We start from the raw sequence: 14,624 nt of genomic DNA, 5'->3' as shown, positions 1-14,624 counted from the left end.
CTTAGAGGGCTAATGGGTTAGTTGAGTGTGGGTTATAGAGTCAGATTTTCTGAGCTGAATCCTCATTCTGTCACTTCCTTGGTTTTTGACCTTGGGAAGATTCCTTAATTACTCTGTGCCTCAGTTTCCCCATTTGGTAAAATTTGACTAAAAGAATGAATCTTACCGTCAGTAAGTTAATGCCTATAAGGCTCAATTGTAGTGCCTGATAGATGAGTGCTCAGTGTGAACTTAATTTTATAAGTTCTATATAAAAACTATATATTGGATATAAAAACTAGAACTTATGAATCTAGCTTATTTTATATTATTGATCTTATTATTGCTACTACTACTGACAGGAACATTTCACTTTATAATAGAAAGCATTCTCTGTTACTTTGGAGGTTTTTTTTTCCCTGTCTCCCTCCGTGGGAGCCCTGTCGACCTTGCTCTTATTTGGTGACCCCCTCTTGCTCCTGTTTTCCTTTGGTGTCCTGTACATACCATCCTGTGAGAGCCAGGCTTTTTGGCTTATATGTTGCTCTTAACCTATCTCTTCTCAAGGGATTTAGCCCTAGGAAACTGGGGACTAAAGGAATTTATGAAACTAATGTAGGCAAAGGTGTAATTCTGCTTTACCTGGGGCCATGGAAGTAAGAATTTTACATTTAAATTTGTACACCTTTTTTAGGTTTTCTGAGGATTTGATGGTAGAATATTTTTTCCTTCCAATCCTAAGCTGATTGCTTGAGTGTATTTCATTCTTTATTGTTTGAGTATTTTCAAATAGGTTTTTCTTCTTTCTCTAGTTCATTCTTTCTCTTGCTCTCTCTCTTTTTTGCTTTACAATTGTCCAGAATGTTCTGGTAATTTAACAACTTCAACTCTTTTCCTAGAATCTCTTCTTGACTTTCAACTGGAAGAAAATATTTTAGCCATGTATTACATTACTGGATTGTAGTAAAGTTGATGATCAAACAAAATACCTCCATTCAATAGCAAATTTTACTTGGCTTATAAAGAATAGCATTCCATCATTTACTACATCTACAAAAACACAGATCAGTTTACAAGACCATTCTTTCCCTCAGTTTAATAATGCAGCAGTGATTGCATTCATTTACAGAATTTCACACCTAATTGTCTAACTTTTGCTTTTCTGAAATCTCAATAAACAGATCCTCAAGCAGTTTAAAAAGTAAAACATTTTAGAAGGATTAAATTGGACCTTGATAATTACGTATAAATCATTAAGAAAACATGCCTAACAAACTCAATTACATTGGTGATGCTTTTCAGCATATTTCCATAGACATTATAATCACAGATACCATGCTTTTGTCTAAGAAGTGTGACTCTTTCAAAAATTTTTTAGCTTGGAATTCTCATATTTCTACAATTTTACCAGGGTAAAACGTGTCCAAATCCACAACACTTATACATGTAAGTAAGCACAAAAGGAAAAACATATCTCGTAACTTGGGCTGAATTCAATCTTGTTTCAGCAATGTGGATGTAGAGAATATTTTTAGGGTGTGGCTTGTTAATTTTATTAGACTACATAACTGCTGGCAAAACTTTACTTTGATCCTCACATTGATATACTCCTGTGAGCAATGACTATACTCTCAGTTTGGCTAGCCATCTTCCTGAATAAATTGTGGACAGAAGTACTTGGTGCTATGATGGAGACTGTGGGCTCTGGAGTTAGATAACGCTGTGAATACCAAAGCCCAGGCCTCAGCAAATTACTTAATTCCCTTAAGCTTCAGTTTTCTTCTCTTTAAAGAAAGATAATGTTAATATTTGTCATTATAGGGTTGATATAAGGACTAAAGAGACAATGTACATAAAGTGCTTATCCCATGCCTATGTGAAAAATTTCACACACAAAAAATAGCTCTGATTAGAAGCAGTAGTTTAAAATGGTTTTAGGAAAATTCAAAAGTATACTGAGTCAGAAGTGTGTGAAAGCTCATATATTTACAGTATTAAGGATGCTATTTTTACTTGCTAATGCATAAAGCATTTTAGTGGAAAGAGAAAAAGGTTAAGAAAGTAGAACTTAGTATAAACTTCTATTTAATAAATCTAGTCTCAGGATAAAAGCGAATACCAGCAACAGCAGAATCCAGTAGCAAAAGTGAAGGGAGAAAGACAAACACATTCCAAATCCTTGCCTAGCAATGAGGATGGGTAGCATGTTGCAGTGGAAATAGCACAGGGCTTGGAGGGAAGATTTGTGAGTTTTTGCTCTCTCATCAACATATAACGATGATGTTCGATTGGATGTTTTCAGGGTTCTTTTTTAGCTTTTATTCAGTGGAAATCTAAGAAAAATTGTCTTTTCTTTTCAATGGAATAAAAGTTTGAATGCTTTGTAGTAAGCTGGGCCTCCCAAAGATAGCCACATGTCAAAAGGGTCTTTGCAGATGTGATTAAGAATCTTGAGATGGGAAAATTATCCTGGATTCCCTACGTGGGCCCAATGTAATCGCATGGGTCCTTATAAGAGTAAGAGAGGAAGGACAAAAGCAGAGAGAGATGGATGGAGGTATGATGAAGGAATCAGATATCCTCAGGATGCACGCTGAGGAACGTGGGAAAAGAACAAGGAATAGATTTTTCTCTAGAGCCCTCAGAGACTGATTTTAGACTTTTGTCCTCTAGAACTGTAGGATAATAAATGTGTGTTGTTTTAATCCACTAAGTTTGTGGTAATTTGTTATAGCAGCAATAGAAAAGTAATACAGGCTTTATCAGTGTGGTTTTGCTAAAAGGTGGCAAGCTGTGTTACTTGAGGTACTATGTAGATATTTGATGATCCATGCATTTTTTTTTTAATAATTATGGCTTTTAAATGAGCTTTTTAATTTCTGTTTTATTACTTCCAATTTTCCCAGTTTCTTCCCTTCATCAGTTCTTATAAGTGAACTTTCCAGTCAGCCTATGATTCCACTTCAGTAGCCCTCTGGGAATAAGAGCTCAAATTAGAACAATGAATACACAGGTGGACACTAACAGGAAATATTTTCATATAATAGGTCATATGCAAAGCACGCTATACATACGATGAAACTGACACATTGAGTAGGCTAAAAACCAGGTTATTAGCTATGACCTAAGTTGACTTAACATAAAAACACACCACAGCTTGTTTTAAGGAATGAAAAGATATAAGGTAGGTTGGTTGGGCTAGTTATAAAAGAGGTGTGACATAGTGGCTTATTTCTTTTTGTTAATATCTGTGCCTTATCCTTGCTACATTGGTTCAGTTTCACTGGTACCCTCATTGGTGTTTCAATTATTTTAAGACTCAGTGAACAGCCCTCCTTTCCAGGAAGGAAAGGTGGTGCAAAGGACAAGATGTGGTGATGGCTGAGAGCTACTACAACATACTAACATTTAAAGGATGACTCCGATGGATCCTGACCTCCCTGGTCTGCTGCCTTCACTATATTTAGGGCTTTCCAGGCCAGGTATTTAGAGGTTCTCCTGTACCCACCCCACTGCCCACCTTCCCCTGCTCACACCATCCCCCCTCCACTGGTGCTTCCTTTTTGTCTCCTGTAACATATCCAAGCCCAAAGGTCAAGTAGAAGCAGAGGGCAAGAGTGCTTGGACAAGTTTGGACTGAGGTCAGCCTAAATGAGTATTAGGCTATGAATCATGACGGCAGAAGTCAGTGTTTTCCTGAGACCAGGAAGTCCTCAAGACTAGTGAATGCTTAGTAAGATAGATAGAAGTCTTGTGGGAAGTTAGGCCCACAAGGATCTAAAAGGGATTTGGCAAGGTACACTCAAGTGCCAAATTATTTCAAAATTAAATAAATGAAACCAACTCAATCACTATGATAAAAGACCATAATTAATTAAATTAAAATTGAAGTTAGTTAAAGTAAAATTAAAATTGCGTGTGAGTGGAACGAAAACATTTTTATGGACTTAGGCTAGCCTAGAATAAAAGCTAACCATCCAATGGGTCACCAGTGATGGATAATACCCGTGACAAAGGGATGGCAATATGTGACTGTTGAAGCAAAAACCATTTGCAGCTCACCAGCTCATCCTTTCAGTAAAATGTAAGCCTCATTTCTGTATCAATAAAGCATACCTGCTATGAGAGACGTCCTTCTGAGCTGAGTCACCTAGTATTTATTTAATATCTACAATATCTAAGGCACTATAAGAAGATAATGCTGAATCAGCTAAATGTGCTGATTTGGTGCCCTGAATAATGCAGCATTCATTACTTACAGCCCTTATGTAAATATCAAGTTGGGAACTATAAACCTAAACATATTATTATTTAATAATTAATTTATAAGAGCTTTAAGGAGTGATTTAAAATTTAAAACCTAGACTTAAATCTGCTAAAGTACCTTTTCATTTCATTTTTTTTAAGATAAAAATCTCAGTTCCTAACTTAGCTTCTTTTCCAGTTATAGAATACCCCGATTTAAGAAAAAGTATACGGATTAAAAAGTCAGACTTACAAAACTGATAAGGTATGTGCAAATGGTAGTTCATTTTGAAAAAATTTCTACAAGTATTCCTAAAATCCTGACCTCACTGAAGTAATTCCATAGCTGGCTGGAATAATTTTGGGGATGGGGTGCCTTGGTTCTATTAAAACTAGTGTTTTAAATAAAATGATATATTTTAAAACCATTTTAAGAACAGTACAGCAACTTTAAACTTTTAAACTGCGGCAGTCCCTAAAAGCAGCTGGTCTCTACTTATTTTCTGCCTTCATCAGCTGATAACCCCACAGATCCTTGTAGACTCTCTGGGACCCTAATTCTCAGCATGGTTGCTTGTTCCCATGAAGGCAGTGACTTTAAGAGAATGCTGATGTGGAGCATCCTTTAAAATCTTTTGAAATAAAAATGCAAATAAAAAATTAGACAGGGCTATTAATTAGAAAGGAAAGTGTTTCTCTGACATCTGTAGGTATGACGGTAGGATTGCTATGGATAGGCTCAAGGGGAAAGTAGGCATTGCAGGTATTTGCTAATCTAGGAGGCATTACAGACTTGGGCCTGGGCTGCTCCTGTTCTGAGGAATTAAGCATATCCATATCATATTGCCCTTTCCCTCCTTCCCATCCTACTCTGGAAAGAGAAAACACCAAGGGCTCTATATCCACACATAGCAAAGGGGCCACAGGCTTTCAGTGCCAATGCTTTTAAACAATAATCTGGTTCTCAATCCCCTAAGCCTATTTTTATTTTGCATTTTCTAAAAAGTGGCATAAGACAAAAATGGTTTTAATTTTTTTCACAAGATTTCAGATTACTGGCAGAGGGTACTTTAGAGAGGCTGGCTGTAAGTATCACTGTAAATGGAAGAAAATACAATTAAGGATGGAGATAAATCATTAGATGAAATGACATATTTAAGTAAATGGAAAACATGATTCAGTTTACCAATATTGTTATTTACACAGAATTTTTAAATCATACATATATTACATAAAATACATATAAAGTTTAAACAAATTACTTGATTGAATAATAATAGAGAAAGGCATTTAAAAATTTTCACCCGTAATAAACGTAGCTCTTATTTTAAGTAACTAAGTGTTCATACACGGGTAAGCTTGTGACTTATTCTGCCTAACCGAAAGCTTGGAATAATGGAATCTTCAGAATGGATCATGTAAGGCATTTCACTTACTGAAGTGGAAGATAACTACTTAATTCTGCCAGAAATTTTACACTGTAATCCTATCCCCCTGACAAAGGAATATAATGGAATTTTGGGAAACAGTGGATATTCACTGAAAGAAGCATTGAGAGATATTATGAGAACGTCCTATGGTCTGGAGTGAAGGACTACCTCAAAGTACTCTAATTTGCTACAAAATTTGGGAAGTTCCAAATTAAAATCATTCTCCCTGCAATGCCACAGGCCCAACTACATCTTACTCTCTCTTTGCTAAAATCTTTTAATTTAGTTAACTGGGTAATTTTTCCCTCTGGGAATATATTCCCAATTTCATAGTGGAAGTTTAAAGGAAAATATTCACTTTGCAGCAAATTGCTTTATAAGCAAATGTGCTTTTTATAAAGTGAAGGATACAGGGATTATCTCACTTAAATGAATTTAGTAATTTTTGTTTCCTTTTAAAAATCTGAAGGGGGGCTTCCCTGGTGGCGCAGTTGTTGCGAGTCCGCCTGCCGAGGCAAGGGACACCGGTTCGTGCCCCGGTCCAGGAGGATCCCACATGCCGCGGAACGGCTGGGTCCGTGAGCCATGGCCGTGGGGCCTGCGCGTCCGGAGACTGTGCTCCGCAGCGGGAGAGGCCACAACATTGAGAGGCCCGCGTACTGCAAAAAAAAAAAAAAAAAAAATCTGAAGGGAAGATGGTGTGTAAACAGAACATGTCTGTACTTGAATAGCATGATTCTATTGACATGCAGTAAAGGAGATCAAAGCATGCCAAATAATTATTAAGTAATTCCTAATTCCTACTAATTATTCTTTGCATTACACAAAGATCAAAATATGGGTTAACTCCAACAGCATCACTGCACTGACTGTGCATTTACTAATTTAAAATGTATGTCTCGATTTCTCAGGAGCTCTTGATGAGTTCCTTGTTCCTTTGTTTTTCCACTGTGCAGAACCACTATCAGATCTGCATTCTGTATCGTGGAGAGTCTGTGAGCCACAACTAGGCATGTCCTCCCCTTACTGGCCTTATCAAGGGCATGCTGAACCACCTGGAAGAGAGAAGGACCTGTGATTGCTACCTTGGGTTAAATGCTAATAAACTTGCACAAGTCAAATTAATTAAGGTAATCTAATAACATTCATTGTGTATTTGCTTATCTCCAAGGAAACTACCCTACTTTGTGAAATACCCTACTCAATAGAAATCTAGAAAAAGTAATTATAGACACATTAAGTAATACTTTTAATTTGAAGAGCTTTCATGACAATGAATAAAAATTAGGTGGTTATTTGTGTGTAAGTAAGTGGTTCCGAAGTCAAAGCTGGAAAGTAGTATTTCCATACCCAAGTGGAATTGTCTAATTTACTTACTTCGTTTCTTCTCACAGTTTTATTTTTTTATTTGTTTGTGTTGGGTTTTTTTTTCTTTTTTTTTAATATTTAGTTGTAAAACTGTCCTGGCTAAAACAGCATCTCAGCTACAATGAGGTTATAATGCTATATAAGAAGAAATGAGGGAATTCCCTGGTGGTCCAGTGGTTAGGACTCTGCACTTCCACTGCAGGGGGCATGGGTTCAGTCCCTGGTTGGGGAACTAAGATGCTGCATGCCATGAAGCACGGCCAAAAAACAAACGACGACAAAAAAGAAATGAAAGTGGAGGGTGAAAACCAATATTTGCTGAGTATATAAAACATTCCAATGATGGATATTTCATTTAAATTCTTTCAGTAACTCTGTGAGGATTATTTTCATTTCCCTGATGAGTAAACCAAGATTTGAAAAGTCCAGGTCCCTGGACCTAGGCCACACTGCTAGTAACTGATGAATCCAGGATTACAGCCCAAATATGTCTGGTTCCAAAAGTCCCATTTTTTTCTTTCATAACACACTGTTTCCTTGGAAATAAAGAATGATAATCATCTACAAATAGCAATTGTGTGGTGATTAATCACATGGGATCTTAGGTCAGACACCATCTATTAAAATTTAGGGAAGTTTCTTAACTTTTCTAAGCCTTGGTGTGCTGATCTGTAAAATGAGCATAAAATAAGCTAATTCATCAAGTTGTTGTGAGGATTGAGATAGTAGTATATAATAAGCACTTGATAAATATGAAAGATTATAATTCATTCAACCAACATTCATTTAACAAATAAGAACATGCTATATGCAAGAACTATTAGGGGACAAGGACATAGTAAAATTAAACATCTGAAGCACCTTGCAGTGTAGGTTTATTGTTACATGTCTGTTCGCCCCCTTGTTTCCTTCTCAAACAGAGCTAATAGTCTATAGAAGGTAGAGTAGCAGGCTCCAACATTGCAGGGTAGATCACTCTTTTATATATGTAGATTGCCTTATTATTTTGTTTGGTATCATTAAAATAATAATAAAACAGGAAAGTAATTTTCATTGGGCTTTTTCCTTGAGTGGAGAAACATTTCAAGAATTGGGTCCCTTTTGATAATGAGACCAATTCAAATGAGAAAACCTTTCTAAAACATGAGATGCCCTGTGTCCCAACTCTCTCCCACCTCCCCACCAGCCTCTAACCTTTTTATAAAGGCCAAAACTTTAATTACAACTGGTGACCCTATGACTACAATTCTCTCCAGGCCTTTCTTCCCCAAACTGAGCTTCATTTCTTCCACAATACTCCACTCTCATACTTCATATTACATGCTGAGATGAAAGAAGAGGCTGTTACCTTTTCACTCTCATTATCAAGGGCTGAAGTGGCCTCATCCAACAACAAAATTTTTGGTTTTCGGAGAAGAGCCCTTGCAATAGCTAGTCTTTGTTTCTGGCCACCAGAAAGCTGTGTTCCTTTCAGTCCAACTTGTGTGTTGTATTTCTATTACAGGAACGTGTAATTAAGAAAGCAAGGCTTGGTTATTTAAATTAACATGGCGACTGTGGGCGAGAGCCATCTAAATATTTCAAATTTTGCTACTCTCTAAAATTTGTGTCCAAACAAGTACTAAAATCTATTCTTGGGCTTTGTTGCTAATAAATGCTAAACCAGCAGTAAACACTACCATCTCATTTACATATCTAATCTGATCACAAACAGTAGACCTTTGCCATTGTGCTTCTACAAAGGAATTGTTCAAATTAAAGCATAAGAAAAAAAATTATTAGGGAAAAAAAGTTCCCAGTAAGCACAAATCTTTCCCCATTAAGTTAAATTGTCTTCTGTTTTCAGATCAAAATGATTTAAAGTATCATTTTAAAGGAAATCATTGGGTTCTGTAACTTTGACTTTCACCAACCCTCTATGGGCACATCTCTCCAGATGCCATGATGCCCTTCTCAGAGGTCCAGGTATCATCCTAGCAGTAAGTTAGGCTGACATCTTGAGACAGTCCATTCACCTTTTCAGGCCATGATAGTGACATTTAGCACTTCACAATGTTTCTACACTCTCCTATATACTAATGACCCCTTTTTCAGTATTACCCTCCATGGAAGGGTAAAGGAAGTTTTTCACTTATCCTGAAGCCATCCTAAATCACAATGGATCAGCAAGCAGGCTCCCACTTGCTTTCTAGGTTGTCCTGTTAACTCTGCTTCCCTCCAAGGTTTCACACTGCTTTCTAGTAGCCCTTGCCAGTTGTCTGAGAAATACATGCCATTGGTACCCCGACAAGGATGTGTGGATGGATGAGCTCCACTGGGAAAGTGAGTCCAAGTGTACAGCCTTCTAAAGGTGGATCCTTTAAAGGTAGCAGCATTATAGAGAAGATGCAGCACATGACTGATGTGCTATTTATCTTAGTGCCCTGGAGAAGCCTGATTCAATTGCTTTCCCTCCATACCTGGCTGCCTTTAGGAGGTGCCTTTCCAGCAGAGTGGGTTTCCAGAGAGCCTATGATATAACTTTATAACAAATGTGTCTGCTTCATGTCAAAGTTCATTTTTCAACTTAAAATGCTCAGTTGCTTACTTTATATCAAACAATGGGTATCTGAATTACTAACGCCCAGTAAAAGCATCCTTTCTGAAGTGAATGCTCTACGAAGAAAACAGACTTTAGCTAGCTCCTCTGTGATTTTTATCTGGGACTGCTAGCACGCTGGGTCTCTTCCTCCTAAAATGCATTTTATTAAAATTGGAATCATAGGGCAACAGATAATCAGGTAAAACTCTGTAGTTCATTTCCACACACTGCAAAGTTCCCATCTCATTAGGGAATTCAATCTTAAGCCAAAAATTGAGAGAGGATTCGGTGGGAATGATAATGGGCTTGTAGCTCTTTCTGCCAGTCCAGCTTAAATTGTATGTGGATTCCTCTATTATAGCTGAAGAAGATACAATACTAGCTTAGAAATCACTTTGCATCTCTTGGCCTTCTCTGGCTTGCAGGGAGATGTAAGTCTCAAGAATGAATTGGTTGAAAATACAGTTCAGATGTTTTTGCCCATCATTAAGCAGAACAGATTATAAATGTGACTATACACGTTGTCTCAATAGCAACCCCAAAACATTTTCAGACACTTAAACTGAAGGCTTTTGTTTGTTTTTAATGAAGAACTATAGGATTTCATTCCTTCCTGTTTAAACTGAAAAGCTAAATTTTCTGGCAAACACTGGGATAGTGAGTGCCCTGAAATCACCTGTTTTATGAGACACTGAAGGGGCAATGGCTGTTCAATGTGAACCTGGGTCTAAATACCAGTTGGATCCTGGAGGGAACATCAGAAAGAGTCTAGTCCTAAACCAACTGCATTCTGGAGATCCCTGCAGGCCCTGGAAAGGAGTTTCAGTGTGGTTCCAGCGGGAGACATCATGTGGCTTGACTGAGAGCTGCCACCCTGTGAAATTGTGGCCGCTAGGGGACATCTACACCTGCTGTGTTTCTCCGAGGATCCTCAAGACCAAGTCAGTGTTATGCCAACTCGTCTTCCAGGCTGATATTTCCAAATGCCTGCAGGTTATCTCCATGGCACATACCATAGATGTGTTACCCTTAGCATGCTCTGAGTTGATGCTCTGCTATTCACCCTCCTGCCTTGATCTGCCAGATAGGTCCATAATCCTTTATCTGAAACCCACAGGGCTATATTTGTTTAAGAAGTCTATTTTTTTTTTTTTACTTTAGAAGAAAATATACTGTAAATTGTACATACTATATATTATTTATATTTAATATGTGATATATATTATTTAACACCCCCAGAAAGGGCTGGGTAGCAACCAGTAATCAAATATATGAATATTTCTGTAGAAATATTTGACAATTCATTCTAAGTAGGACTAATAAAGATTTCATAAAGCCTCACATCATTTTGGCCACCCAACAAATTGATATCAAACACATGGTCTTTGTGCGTGGAGGGGAGAGGAGGGCATGGAGTTTAAGAACTTTTGGAAATTGGAGCTGGGGGAAAGAAAATGCGGACCTGAATTTCTCTCATCTAGACTGTTGTAATGTACCAGGACTTGCCCCTTTCATGCAGTGTATGCCATTGCCACAGAGACCACAGAGCCTCTTGAATGAGCAAACAAAAGGCTGAGCTGCAAATGCAATTATTTTCTTTAAAAATTTGATCATGTCAGTTCTCGGCCTAAAAATGTCTAGCGGTTTCCCATTTCCAAACGTAGCCTGGTAAATCAGAACCTTCGCATTTAGTCCATGTGCATATTTTGTTTGGCTTCTTCTTCTCAATTCCCCAGTTTATGCTTTATGCTCAGAATTTTAAATTTATTTTCCCCAAAATACCTAAAACCCTTTCACATATACGTGTTTCTTCATGAGCTTATTCTGCCTCCTAAGAATGGTGTTGTCCCCTCTCTGCCTAGTGAACTACTCATTCTTCAAAACCCAGTTGAAAGCAACATCCTCTGTGTGGTTTTCTCTGAGCTCCAGTGACACCATCGAGAACATGAAGGCCAAGATCGAGGATAAAGAAGGCATCCCCCCGATCAGCAGAGGCTCATCTTTGCAGGCAAACAGCTGGAAGATGGCCGCACTCCTTCTGATTACAGCATCCAGAAAGAGTCGACCCTGCACCTGGTCCTCCGTCTGAGGGGTGGCTGTTAATTATTCAGTCTTGCATTCATAATGCCCAATGATGGCATCACTCTGCACTCTAGCCATTTGCCCCAATTTAAGATTAGAAGTTATCAGTTTTAGTAATAGCTGAACCTGTTCAAAATGTTAATAAAGGTTTTTTTGCATGGTTAAAAAAAAAAAAAAAGGAGACTTTGTCATTCCTTCTTCTGTACTCTCACCATATGCTCTGTGTGTTTTCATTCCAGCAAGCTGCCCAGTGTATTATGTACTTTCTTGCTCACTTTCTACAGACAACCTTAAGGTAAGTCCTGACAATCCACTTTTATGACATCTTTTACATCCTTTTCCTTGTTTTACTTCACTTTATAATTATTAATTCAGGCCTTCATAACTTAACCCTGGAAGTAGCTCCTAAGTGATCTCCCAAATTCCCTATCTTCTCTTCACTCCAAATGGTCATTTTCATTGCTGCTAGACTAGTAGTTCCACTGTCCTATTCCAGAATGATATTTTGGCACCAGATTTCTCTATGGTTGTATATATTTTAGGGGTAACAGTGATATGAAGGTAAACTAAAGTTAAAAACACTGAGAAACAAGCTATTCTTTCTTTTGGAAATAACATCATGTGGATTCTCAAAGTTTATTGTAAAAAGGACACTGAATCTCTGCAGTATGTAGTTTTGGGTAAATCTGAGAAATAGTACAATGAAAAGAATGAAAGATAATAAGCAATTTAAGGACAAAAGTCAAATGGTACAAATATAAAATGGATAGCATTTTACCATGTATAAATTAAAGAAAAAAACCTATCAGGAGTATGTGGATAATAATCTGACCCTGAATCAATAACGCAATGAATGCCTTAGTAAAAAAAGGGGAAGACATAGGGTCACAATATTGATAAAAATATGTTACTCCTTCTATTATAGGTAGTAATGAAGAAACTTACTGGAGTTAGGGAAATTGTATTAAAGGCCCATTTATAGTTAGAGGCATCAATTAGTATGGACAGGAGATGGTGAGGGAAGATCTAGCAGTATAAAAGAAAGTATGGTGACCAGTATCCTCCCCCAAAGAACAGGGCACTAGATTAGTTGTTTGATATAATGCTTACTAAACTTTGGCATTTCCTTTTAAAGTGAGCTAGAAAATCACATTATAAAAGTTGTTTCCAATCAAAAGTAGGTATCTATATTTTTATTTTATCTATGTGTATATGTAGGTTTAAACAGATATTGCAAGAATTTTAAGCTGCAGTTACAGTGTCTCTATGCACTACTTCTGGATTTGTATCAATGCTTGCTATGCTAAAGGCTTCTCTACAGTTAGCCAAGATTTTTAACTTTTCTGAGATTTTGTGTCAGCCATCACAGCCAATACAGAGAGGTCACAAAAATGGCAGGCATTTACTTAACATTTGAGTGGGAAAAGGAGGCCCTAAACAAGTCAATAAGCACCAGGGTAATTTTAGACTGCGATGAGTGCCCTGAAGACTATGTGATAGGCTATAAGGGCTGGTGGGGACTCTTTCAAATAAGGTGGCCAAGGAAGGCCTCTGCAAGAGTGACATCTGAAAGATCTTGAAAGTTAAGGAGCTGCCTCTTCAAAGAGCCAGAGGAAGGGAGGCCCCAGCTGAAGAAATGGCAAATGTAAATGTCCTGTGGTAGGGAAGAACTTGGCCAACTGATGAGACAGAAAGAAGCCAGTGTTGCTGGAGCAGAGGGAGCACATGATGTGCAAGGCGCTGGAGAGGCAAGCAGGGCCAGATCATTGAAGGCCTTGCCAGCCACATAAGGAGTTTTGACTTCATTCTTCGTGCAAAGGGATGCCATTAGGAGGTTTTAAGCAGGGAGGGGTATGATTTACTTTATGTTTTTAAAAGATCCTTCCAGTTGCTGTGAGGCAGAATTAGAAAGGGGCAAGACTGGAAGCAGGAAAATAGATTAAGAGGCTACTAAGGTTGTCCAGAGGGGGATGATGGTGGTGTAGACATGGCAGAGTATAAATGAATAGAAGGTGTACAATCAAAATATGAAAATTAATTCCGTGAATATTAATACAGTTTGGTCTTGGAAAAAATAGTCACACAAAAATCTCAAATTTTGCTTTTTATATCTAACTTTACATTAGATGCTAGCAATAACTACATTGTATAATCCATGGAGCATATGAAAATAACCACTTAGGCCCAATAAAATACTTGGGCTTACTTGACAGCTTTGTAGTTCAAGATTTCAGACATTTTCTTACCTCAGGGAGACTCTAAATAAAAGAGTGGATATTCGCGGCATTTGCTACTTCTTTTATCTCATTCAATGGCACGACATGGCTGTTATCACCATAGGCAATGTTCTCAGCAACGCTACAGTTGAATAGCACAGGCTCTGGAGAAACGATTGCTATTTGGGAACGGAGCCACTGTACGTTCAATTCCTTTGCATCCACACCATCAAAGAGCTGCCAAAAGCAGAACGGAAAATGGTATGTGAAGATCCAACAACTGTATCATGTTACGGTTCACTGTATTCAAACATATACAAATCATAACAAGAAGGTTAGGAATTCAAGTTGTTTCATAGTATAATGTTACCCAAGGAAGGTTCATAAATCATATGTTGTATAGAAACAGACAGCATGTAACTGACTAAAGTACCGACTCCTAAACTTACTTGACATTTCTAGGAATGGCTATATATTCTAGAGACCTGCTCAGAGTCTAGGATAAACATCTGGTGCTCTGTACTGAAGTCAGATGAAAAAATACCAACCTCCACTGCAACAGGACCCCACTTTATTAAAGCCTGGTGAGAGAGTAGGTGCAGAATGATACAGTAGTCCACATGCAGCAATAAGTCATTTTGTACAAAGCCATGTTTATTCACATGGACGTATAACAAAATTCAAGTGACATTTGATGAGCATACCTATTATGTGATGGGGACT

General features: G+C 37.7%; 1 protein-coding gene across 1 annotated transcript in view; it reads right to left on the bottom strand.

Annotated features, from left to right (window-relative positions):
• Window positions 1–6,511: 6,511 nt before the first annotated feature.
• The window catches only part of ABCB5 (ATP binding cassette subfamily B member 5), a 111,626-nt gene continuing 103,513 nt past the window's right edge, over window positions 6,512–14,624 (bottom strand). Inside the window, 3 exon segments of the mRNA XM_060305017.1 lie at window positions 6,512–6,709; window positions 8,371–8,517; window positions 13,932–14,138. Of these exon segments, the coding sequence (XP_060161000.1) occupies window positions 6,512–6,709; window positions 8,371–8,517; window positions 13,932–14,138 (552 nt within the window).

The sequence above is a fragment of the Globicephala melas genome, chromosome 9 (assembly GCF_963455315.2).
Source record: "Globicephala melas chromosome 9, mGloMel1.2, whole genome shotgun sequence".
Classification (NCBI taxonomy): domain Eukaryota; kingdom Metazoa; phylum Chordata; class Mammalia; order Artiodactyla; family Delphinidae; genus Globicephala; species Globicephala melas.
Note: the sequence above shows the minus strand (reverse complement) of the source record. Positions and strands in the feature narration are given on the sequence as shown.